Below are 10,634 nucleotides of genomic sequence, written 5' to 3'. Positions count from 1 at the left end.
CTCCGTGTGGCAAAATAGAATTCAAGACTACAGGAAGATACATGGGACTACAATGCCATATACATAGGGGATCGAGCTCCTCTCCAATGAGCTTCGAGTCCAGGGGAGTGCCATGTGAGCATCCAACGACTAGGCTGACATGATCCGCACACAAGCACACATCCCAATGTAAATAATGCTAGCCCAGCCATTGGAAAGAGCCAAGCACTGGAGGGAAACCTGACGCTATACATAGGAGAGAAAAAAAGGTAAGTGATTGAAGATTTTAATTGAAATTTAATACGTGACCAAGATAGACTATTCCCTAAATATTGAACGACTCAATTTACCATATCATCCTTCAATGCATAGATCAAGGTGTCGGTATAACATTAGCTATATGGATTGATATATACCTACTAATCTGATATCAATACATATTGGAATTTTCGGTTAAAAATTGGCTTGTATTTTCATTTACATCTGATATGAGCCCGATACTTGCTGAAACGGTCTGATCCATAGCATATCAATATCAATGTCAATATCAATGATGCCTGAATGGCCTCTGGCCACTACCATTGATACCTACAACCCTAGTTCCATGTGACCAAGGATTTTAAACTTGGAATTGGAGGACAAATCAGTCCATTATGATCCGAATCAGATTAGAATTGGTCCAAAAAATATTAGAATCGGTTGCTCAGAAATATTTAGAATTAGGATCAGTCACAATTGATTTTGATTTTTTTTTATTTATTTATTTAAATGCATGTGATTGATTGAATTCATGGTTACAAAATCTAATTATAACCATAGTGGTTACAATTATATATTTTTTTCAATAAAATAATTAGCGCGTTTGGTGTGTCCATATCTGTTTGATTCCAATTTGTTTAGTAGGTGTGGGCCGTATGACCTTGTGTGGGGTAGGTGTAAGGGGCCCACAAAACCTCATCCGTTGGGGCCTACAAATTTTGTATTTATACTTTTTCTTATAGCGGTTTGCACTGTTCACACATGTAGTTGGAGACTTGGAGCGCACTCACCACATATGCCGCGTAAAGATCGGCCGGGACCAAGTTGAGAACCATTCACAGCTTCAAAGGAAAGTGACGTTCTTCTTCCTTTTTTTTATTTTTATTTATAATTTCTCTTCTCTTGTGCTTTCTTCAGCGATGATGTAATTGAAGGAATACAATGGACAGGAACGTTGGGGATGGGTGTACTTTGAATTCTTAATGCTCAGACATAGCTGGCCCATGCGAAATGACCACCCGCTTTCATGGAAATGCAGAAATCCTGTCCCACATGATGTCTCAGTGCATTTTCTCATTGGTCACCATGCATGTGTAAGCCCTAGAGACCCGGTTAGCGTTCTCTAATGCTTCATTTTGTTTACATGGTTTTTTTTTTATGGGAAAAGGTTAAGCACACGACTTTGTCTGTCTCTCTCCCACCCCATTGAAAGGATGGCCCTACTCCTCCCATCCCATCCCAAGCATTGGTCAAGGCCATTGCATGCCCGGAGCGGGTGGTGTGCCCAATCTTTGCCTTTATTTTATATATGAAAATAAAAGATCAAGGCTGATAAGAGACCATTAAACAAAATTGATAATGGACCAATAGTTATTGATTTTGGTTTGGTTTTTCAGACCAAACATCTTATTGATCCGGTGTGGTGTAACCTAGTATATGTAAAAAAATGAAAACACTAAATAAAACCAGATTGGGCCAACCATTTGACACCCTTAGAATAGTCGATTAGCAAGCGATGTTAGTTTTCAGAGTTGATTTGTTGGTTTTAATCAATTTTTTTTTAGAAAAAGGGTTTCATAAGACATCAAAGTGCAATTTTGCACCAGTAAGGAGGAGGGTGACGAATCATTTACTTATTTATGCTTAAAAAGGAAAACATTAGGGAATAACTTGTTATCACCAAAATGGTAACTAGTGAATTAAGAAGTTGTAACTTTCCTTTAGTTGCTCATTTTCTTTTTCCTAAGAATATATTTAGTACAGGGGTTAAAAAGGATTTTTAAAAACTTGAAAATTATTTAAAGGAAAAGGAACGAACCGGTACACGCCCAGACACAGCCCAACATGAAAAGACTGGTGCTACCATTGGTCTTTTCCGTCTTTTTCAGGGAATAGCCCCAATCTTTTCGTGTTGGGCTGTCTAGAAGTAAATACATGCCGAGACACAACACCGATTAACGTTCTTTCTCCCATTATTTAATGTAGTATTTAATGCAGTTTTTTATATAACAGGAGTTATATTACCATTCCTGAGAAGAAAGTGTGTTATATTAAAACTACAAAAAGTAACATCATAATCTTGTTGTAACCAATGCTCCCATTCAGGTCCAATTAGTTTGTGCAGTAGGGCATAATAACATATATAAATACGACGGAGTTTTCCTTCATCCATTGGATAGCCAATGGAGGGTAGTTTCAACATTATCAATATTGTACGGGAGTGTGACAATGACCAAAAGGGTCACATGCCACAGGGTACCTTTATTACCCCTCAAAACACGTGAAAGCACATGATTAGACATGAAGCTAGTGCAGCAAGCAATAACATGGGCCTTGATGCGCCAACCTAGCAGCTTACCCTCACAAAATCACAAGTCAAAAAGCAAAGCAGAAGGCCCATGATTCATCATAGGCCCAAGTGCCCAAGCCCAACAATCCAAAAAACGGTCCAGAATCCATACTCATTTGTTTAATATTATACTATTGGAGAAAAGAACGCTACCTGGTCGAATGGTCCGTCTGGCTCCTGAACCTAGACATACAAACGCACAAAAGTACAGCACTATGCCCATGAAAGGCGGTTTTATCGTATTCTTCTTATCGGGTTATTATTGGTCGATAGTGGTGTTTCACTTTTTTCAGTTGCTTCCCGATTATTTAAGGTTTGGTTCCAGGTTCTGTTCGGTTTCGATTTCCATTTCAGTCAGGTCATTCAGTCAGTTCGATTTTCACCGGTCTTCAAAACCTAATCTGAAACCACCCAATATAGTTTGGTTCCGATCAGTCCAACTGTGTTGGCTCAAGTTTTGACACCCCTATGGCTCCGTTTGGTTGCAAGGGGAATTAAAGGACAATATATCTAACTCCAAATCATTCCATATTTAGTTATTAAATTTCACTTTACTTTGCATCCATTTCCCTTTGGTTTAAAATGTAAAATAAATATTACATGTAAAATGTATCTTTGCTAGATATTTCTTATATGGTAAGAAATTTAAGTAGTTTATACAATCACATGGGGTAATGATTACAAAAGTTTCTTTTTTAGGTTTGAAAATTTTTCCTTTCCTTTCCTTTAATTCCTCTTGCAACCAAACGGAGCCGAAGCTTAAGTAGGGATGTAGTTACGTAAGCTTACTGGGCTAAGATAGGCCCAGCCCGGTCTACACATATATGCTGGGTTTGGTTCGGGTGAGTAAACAACTGGCCTTAGCCTAGCTCACTAGAATATTTTAGGCCTCAGGCTGGGCCCAGGTTCACTCATTTGTATATCTGAAATAGCCCTATATCTAGTTCGGGCTTGGGTTGGGCCGTGCCAATGCTAGGTTAATGTCAAACCCCTACTTGACTTATAATGGGCTAGGACCGAACTTGGCCCTAAATTTTGGGTGCCTGTCATGAGTCACAGAACTTAGCACTAGCCCGGCCCAGCCTAAAGTTCTTTACAATGCCTAGGGGTGTCAAAGTTGGGACCGAAATGGGTAAACCAATCCGAACCAAACCAAAACCAAAAGAACTCGAAATTGGTCAAAACTAAAACCAAACCAATCTACCCCAATAAGAAACAAATAATACTTCGAAACCCATTAAAAATTATATGGTTTCTAGAGTTTTATATAAATGTGTATGATAAACCGAACCCAAACCCGGCCAAAATCAAAACCGATCCGATAACAAACCGATATAAACCCAAAACCAAACTAAGAGGAAACTGAACTTTCCTTATTGATTTGGTTTTGGTTTCACCATTCCCAAAATGAAACCACCAAAACTAATTCAAACCAATTTGAAATCGGCCTGAACCGACCAATTGATATCCCTAACAAAGACTAAGACACCACTGAAAACCCACATTGTAACATTGGCCCTACGTGCATAAAAGCCACGCTCCCCCACAAGAAACATTTTCCTTAAAAAATATGGCAAAAGGTTTCGTGCACAATGCGTTTGGATGAAAAATTGGCGGTATTAGACCAAAACTGATTCAACCCTACCAAAATGAACCTAACCGGACGATTGACATCCTTACCCAAACTACACAAGTCCGAGGTCAAGGTCGAGGTCGGGTTCTGCCATTTGGGCTGGGTTGGGTTCCCGGTTCCAAGGTCGCAAAGGAACCAGACCCATAAAATGGAATGGTTGACCTGAAGGGTGTTGATGGAAATACGAGGAAGTCTAGGGGCATCTGACACGAGAAGAGATGGAAATACGAGGATGTGTAGGGGCATCTGAAACGAGAAGAGAGTTTGACAAACAAAATCAACTTTATGCCATGGAGCCCCTGTGAATCAGAGTTACCTCTTCTCTGAGAAGTAAAAAAAGCTATCGCAGAGGATCGTTTCTGGAGCTTGAGGATCTGCTTCGATGGCTGAAGATCTGGTTTTGGACACTGCAATCAGAGATTGGGTTCTAATCCCTCTCTCCGTGGTCATGGTTCTGATTGGAATCCTTCGCTACTTTGTCTCGAAGCTGATGCGATCTTCTCAGATGCCCGACGCCAAGATCGTCAAAGAAGGGTTACTACTCTAAGAGGAAACTAATTATAAATTGCTCATTCCTGATTCTTTCAACTTCTCTTTTCTGTAATATACTAATTTTACTTATTGTGTTTGTTTATGGTTTCAGACAGGTCGTTATTAGGGCTAGGAACTTACGGGCGGGTGCGAATTTAATTCCCTTGAAGTCCTTCCGTTCTCGAAAAGCGTATTTCAGCAATGAGGTATCAACTTTTTTCCCCGAAAATTTATTCTTTGGTCGTTCTTCTCCATATGGATGGATTCTAATGGAGCTACTCAGTGTCCCAAACTGGTTTTTTTTTATTGTCACAATTCTTTATTATTGTTTATCGAGTACTTCAATAATTTCCCAGAGAATTGAAGTATATTTAGTCAGTTGGCCCCGACCAGCTCCTACGTTATGTAGGTTGCAATACGAATTCAATCTATGCTTGATTTCTTCATTATAGTGTTTTCCCCTCTAGCTTAACTATATTTAGATGAATTTATTACTCGTTTTGCTGCCTGGGAGCCATTTTCTATGAAAGGAAATAACAGAAGTTAAAGTTTAGAACTGAACACTTGTCTGAATTCTATACTGCCCATTTATTCTGATTACAATGATGCAGTTCCCGGGTATGTTTCATATGGATTGGTATTCTGAGCGGATGTTGTGGAGTCGGTAAGGTGTTACTTGGATACTAAGAGGGAAGTTTTTATTGTGAACACATTGTTCACAGCATTTTGTTTCATAAGGACGGACTAATTTAGCTCTTTGGAGCAAGATGTGGGCAGAATTTCAACCTGAAACCCAATAGACTCTTGCATTAGAGATTTTAAAAGGGGGTCGCTCATGCTTATATATTCTCATCCCCCAGGGCATCAGGTTTTTTTTGGTACGTCCCCCTCCCCCTCTGAGTGGATGTAGCAAAACCCAACTTGGATAAGTGTTCTCTCAGCAATAAAGGGCCGTCAGGGATTTGGAGGGATCTATATTAGCCACATACATATTTGGGTCTGACTGGTGAGGTCTATTTCACTGAAGTAGAGCTGTAATCCTTGATCCTGAGTCTTTATTTCTAGCTTGAGATAAGCATATGTGAGCTGATTATAGATGCTGATATGGCTAACATATAACATCATATGGTGAATGATGGAAGGTGTTAAAGGCTTTTGTTGATTCATGCATCTCATTGGGCTGTAATATGAGTTGACTTCATCATCTTTTCTTTTATTCCAATGAATTCCTAGGTTGTCAAATGGCTGAGTAGATGAGTATGGAGAGTTGTTCGGTTTTGTTTAAGGTCTTTATTTATGTATGATTATTCAGAATTATCATTACAATCTTTAGCATTGAGATTATATTAGGTTTTTCTGTTGTTGAGTTAGTTGATTTAAGCCTATAGGCATACATCCTAAAACAGCTGGTTGCACAAATAGATTAATCTCAAGTCTCCTTATGCTAGGCCATATTGCCATAGTTTTAAAACTCGTTTCGGTAGGCCATTTCAGTCAGGCTGAAATTAGAGAAATGCACCAAATTGCGAAATTGTCGAAACAATGTTTTTTTTTTGTCAGACTGTTTCAGGGAGCAAACGGCCAAAATGAGTGAAACGACCAATATTTTGCCGAAACAGCACTCCTGCTTCATGTTGCTGTCTGAAAATGAGGTCACATGTCCTATTTATAGGCGATCAGCGACCCACCAACAACCTTGGCCATCAATCACAAGTCACCACGTGTCAATAAAACACTGGTTAATGACTAAGTGAAAGTGCGGGGCGATCAATCCATATGACAAGCAGAATCTGTTACATAAAAAACTCATACACGTGGATAGGAATCAAACAAAATCAATATGAACATGATAGAAATGAGCAAAATTTCGGCGAGTTTTTGTGTACCAGGTGGGTGTAACTATCTTGTAATAGGGATTTCTCTCATAACCATAGTATTAAATCTCGTTGCGGGAGGCCATTTCGTCCAGGCTGAAATTTCCGAGATACCAAAATTTTGCTGAAATATTGTATTTTTTCTGTGAGTTTTGCTTGGCCATTTCTGGGTGTAAAATGCTGAAATGATTGAAATACCGAAACGAAATGACCAAAATAACTGAAATTTCGACGGAACGGTGCATTTTTTAGACTGAAATTTCCGAAACGAGATGACCGAAATTTCAGAAATTTCACTGCATTTTTTTTTCTTCAATTTCTACATAATATCTCGTTCCGGCCTGGCCGAAATTTTGGAAATTTCGGCGAGATTTGGAACTTTGTTGATAACCATATTTTTGAAGCTAATGAGTTAGAATTCTTCTGGTCAGAGAAAATGCGGACAGGAAATTTTTGGTATCAATCTGCTTTAGCTTATTTGTGTGTCAAATAAAATCCTATACCAGTTGTATGAATATCATGTGGACTTCCACTGGCTTTCATCTATCCTTTAGTTCAAAGTCAACAAGTTTGGATTTCATGCTAAGATTATTATTTAGGCAGAGCATGTTTGTGCTTTTAGTGAAGTGATAACTTTGTGTGAACCGCTTACATTTCCTGATTTTGTCTGTTTGAACTCTAGTTCAATCAAAGCCCTCTTTTGGTGTGGTTCATTGAAATGGTTATCTAACAGTTTGATTGATGGATGGGTGAAGGTAAGGCTAGAGAGGATCCCATATGTGGTACTCATTAGATGCATGATACATGCAGAGTTGCTGCTGGATAAACTAGTTGGAAATGACTTATTCTTTTACATGTCCAGATGTGTTCAACATGCACATCTGTGATTTAGAACAAACAATTCCATCTTGAATGGAGCTTTTGTTTATGTAGCCTGGCTACCACAGTTTGTTGTTTCTCAATGGTAACAAGCTCGAGAAGATGGCATTTCAGTTGAAAGTTGAAACTTCAGAGTTTGCTGGATAAAGCCCATTTGTTGGAATCAGTTTTTATATTACCCTTTACAATTGCATTGATCCATTATGTTGTATTGCTTCATCATGGTCCCCTGAAAATTATGTTATGCTGTGACAGGAGAATGGGTTGCTTTATGTCCCCAAGGGGCAGGCTCCAAATGCCCAGGCACAAATGTTCTCTGATCCTAATATGGCCATGGATATGATGAAGAAGAATCTCTCAATGATCATACCCCAGGTATCAAAATTGTGTAATCTAACACCACCGTGCAGAAATTCTCAGATGTAACCACTGACAATCATGTGCTATTCTGTTCATTGTTCAGACTCTTACTTTTGCATGGGTCAACTTCTTTTTCTCTGGTTTTGTAGCAGGTTAGTTTCTACCTTGCTTTAGCCTTTCCATTTGGATATATTGATATCTCTCTTTCCCCCCCACTCCCCACTCCCCACCCCCCCCCCAGGGGTGACCCCTTTCCACCATGCCACCCCCATCTAAAAAGAAATCAAGGAAAAGAAAGAAACAAAGAACAACAATGAAACAAAACAAGCACCACTAACAAGGGTAGAGTTATGTTAGAAATTAGATGGGGAGAATATGTAGTGTTTGAGGAACCATTACGAAAGCCAATAAGGTAACTGAGGTTAATATCAGACAAAGAACTGCAGAGGAAGACTCACCCCTTGGAAAATTAAGTCCTGATAGCTCTTGTCTTTGACTGACTAATCTGCTATTGGATTGTCTTTCTAGGCATATGTTGGAACAAGTTGTTAATATCTGCTAATGCATGCGCTTCCCAGATCAGATGAAATATTCTCGCAAGGCCATTACAGCCCATTCAGAAACAGTTGCAGAGTCACGCTCAGCTAAGTGTTGATCAAATCCAAGTGATTTTCCAATCCTAAGCCAATTAGGAGGGCAGATGATTCCCCTTTAAATTCACCAGCTGGACCAGTGTAACACAGATGACACAACCAATTCTCTACTGAGTAGATGGCCATGGTTTTCCCAACAAAACTAAGTTTCATGATCTTCATTGGGGTTGGGGGTTAGAATTGACAATCTTCTGCTAATCGTTGTAATGGACCTGATGATACGGAGGTGGCATGTAGCCTGTCCCTTTCCAACTTAACCTGCTATTTTCCAACTTATAAGAAGCAGTTTGACCTTACTTTCTTGATAATGTTGGATTCCAATGACTATGCCTGTGAATTCCTGGTACCTCTTTTTTATTTGACTAATACCTGGAGTTTTCCTCGTTAACAAATATTTTCTAGTAGACCAACTATGCATATGGATTTTATGGTAAAGGTCTGATTGCTTTTTTAATATTTGCACTTTCAGCAAAGATACCATTTCCATTGACGCAGAGGTTCAGATCAATGTTACAAAATGGAATTGACTTGAGCACAGTTGATGTTAGCTATGTCAGCAGTCGTTCATGGTATTTCCTATTTTATGAACAAGAAGAAATTTACTCACTTCACTTGGAAGTACTTTAGAGTTGACCTTAAAATACATTTAATATTTAAGCATTTCTGGTTATTCACCCCCCTTTTTTTTCTCTTTTCCCTTATAGGTATTTTCTCAATCTCTTTGGACTGAGGGGTCTATTCAGCCTCATTCTGGGAGAAGAAAATGGTTGGTACTACGATCCTTTTGTCATTTGGAATTTCTTCTTGTTCCTGTGCTCTGGGAACGCAAAGAGATAAATATAAATGGGAGCCCGTTCTCTGTGGGGGTGCGTGGCCCCTGCATGTTCTTGGGGACCAATGAGGGGGGCACAGAGGCATCTTGGGGGGGTGGGATTTCTGCCTTTCACAGGGGGTGGAGCGGTCATTTGGCCCCCACTGTGTCTGGGTGTGGGCGGTACACTCACCCATAGAACTTTTCTCCAATATAAATATTTCAAAAAGGGATTCAAATCTATTATAAGTGGTGTCTTCAGATTTATGGGAACTGATACATAGTTGCTGATGCAGCAACTGATGACACACAACGGATGATGCAAATGAGTGGATTTGGCTTTGATCCTACAAAGGTATGTTATTGTAGGTTATTTGTTGTAATTCATAAAATTAACTAAGGTGATTTTTGAAAAAGTTCAACTTTGGTGGTGGTTCTTCATTGGTCCAAATCTTCCGTTTGATTGGTTATTTTGTGATTCTTCTCCCAATTTGTTAGGGCTTAAGTGCTGAGAAAGACAGTCTTGACATTGTGCAACATGAGTGGGCCTTGCCAAAAATTGAGCAGCGTGCTGAAGCAGTCTTGAGGAAATTTGTGAGCTGAGCAGTGCTAACTTGACTAACCAGTCAGATCCCCAGTCGTCCTCACCCGTGCTTCTTTGGTAGTGAAATTGCTACAGTCGACAAAATTGATTATATTCTAAGGACACTCTTTGCAACCACAAACCAGTTTCCTGGGTTTGGATGAATTTTGGTTGTCTAGAGAGATCATCACTTGTGTTATGCATTTGTTATTAGTTTTTACAAGAAAAGATTTTCCCTTGTTTTTGTTGTTATAATTGATTTGTTCAGGAAAATTTGGACCCAGTTTTCCTCAAGCCATGGTGAAGGACAAATTCCTTCATTGATGGTCATCATTGCGTTCAGATGAATTTGACATGTGGTTAAACACGTGGTTAATTCGGATCATTTACTCATCTATCCAATTTTATAAATTATCACATCGTTTTATCAAAAAAATAAATAAAAAAATAAAAAAATTATCACATCATTATTTCACGTGGCACAGATCCAGTAGAATGAAACGAGTTGTTCACATAAGCTTTTTCTCTGCATGGTCAGAGAAGGAAACACTTAAAAATATCATTATTCAAGTAATTAAGTATTGGGAATCTGGGAATGACACTCCTATAGGTGTATTTATAACTGGACACTTTTTATTTGCGTTCCTATCTCATTTTCAATAGAAAAATAAAAGAATTTTCAAAAATAGTTTGAAAGTGGCGTATCATTGTCATTTGCGTTCC

The 10,634-nt window shown here is 38.9% G+C and overlaps 1 protein-coding gene across 1 annotated transcript; it reads left to right on the top strand.

Moving 5' to 3' along the window:
• Positions 1-4,497: 4,497 nt before the first annotated feature.
• LOC122641011 (ER membrane protein complex subunit 3) lies at positions 4,498-10,161 on the top strand. Its single transcript, XM_043834324.1, has 8 exons — positions 4,498-4,754; positions 4,864-4,957; positions 7,760-7,879; positions 7,968-8,016; positions 8,987-9,086; positions 9,222-9,283; positions 9,625-9,683; positions 9,827-10,161. The coding sequence occupies exons 1-8, from the start codon at positions 4,603-4,605 to the stop codon at positions 9,929-9,931; spliced, it is 741 nt and encodes a 246-aa protein (XP_043690259.1). The 5' UTR covers positions 4,498-4,602; the 3' UTR covers positions 9,932-10,161.
• The last annotated feature ends 473 nt before the right edge of the window (positions 10,162-10,634 follow it).

The sequence above is a fragment of the Telopea speciosissima genome, chromosome 9 (assembly GCF_018873765.1).
Source record: "Telopea speciosissima isolate NSW1024214 ecotype Mountain lineage chromosome 9, Tspe_v1, whole genome shotgun sequence".
NCBI classification, from domain to species: Eukaryota; Viridiplantae; Streptophyta; class Magnoliopsida; order Proteales; family Proteaceae; genus Telopea; species Telopea speciosissima.
Note: the sequence above shows the minus strand (reverse complement) of the source record. Positions and strands in the feature narration are given on the sequence as shown.

Coding starts and splice junctions, on each gene's coding strand:
- LOC122641011 (XM_043834324.1), top strand. CDS start 4,603: ATGGCTGAAGATCTGGTTTTGGACACTGCAATCAGAGATTGGGTTCTA. Junction 4,958..7,759: donor AAGCGTATTTCAGCAATGAG/GTATCAACTTTT, acceptor ATGCTGTGACAG/GAGAATGGGTTGCTTTATGT. Junction 9,284..9,624: donor CATTCTGGGAGAAGAAAATG/GTTGGTACTACG, acceptor TTGCTGATGCAG/CAACTGATGACACACAACGG.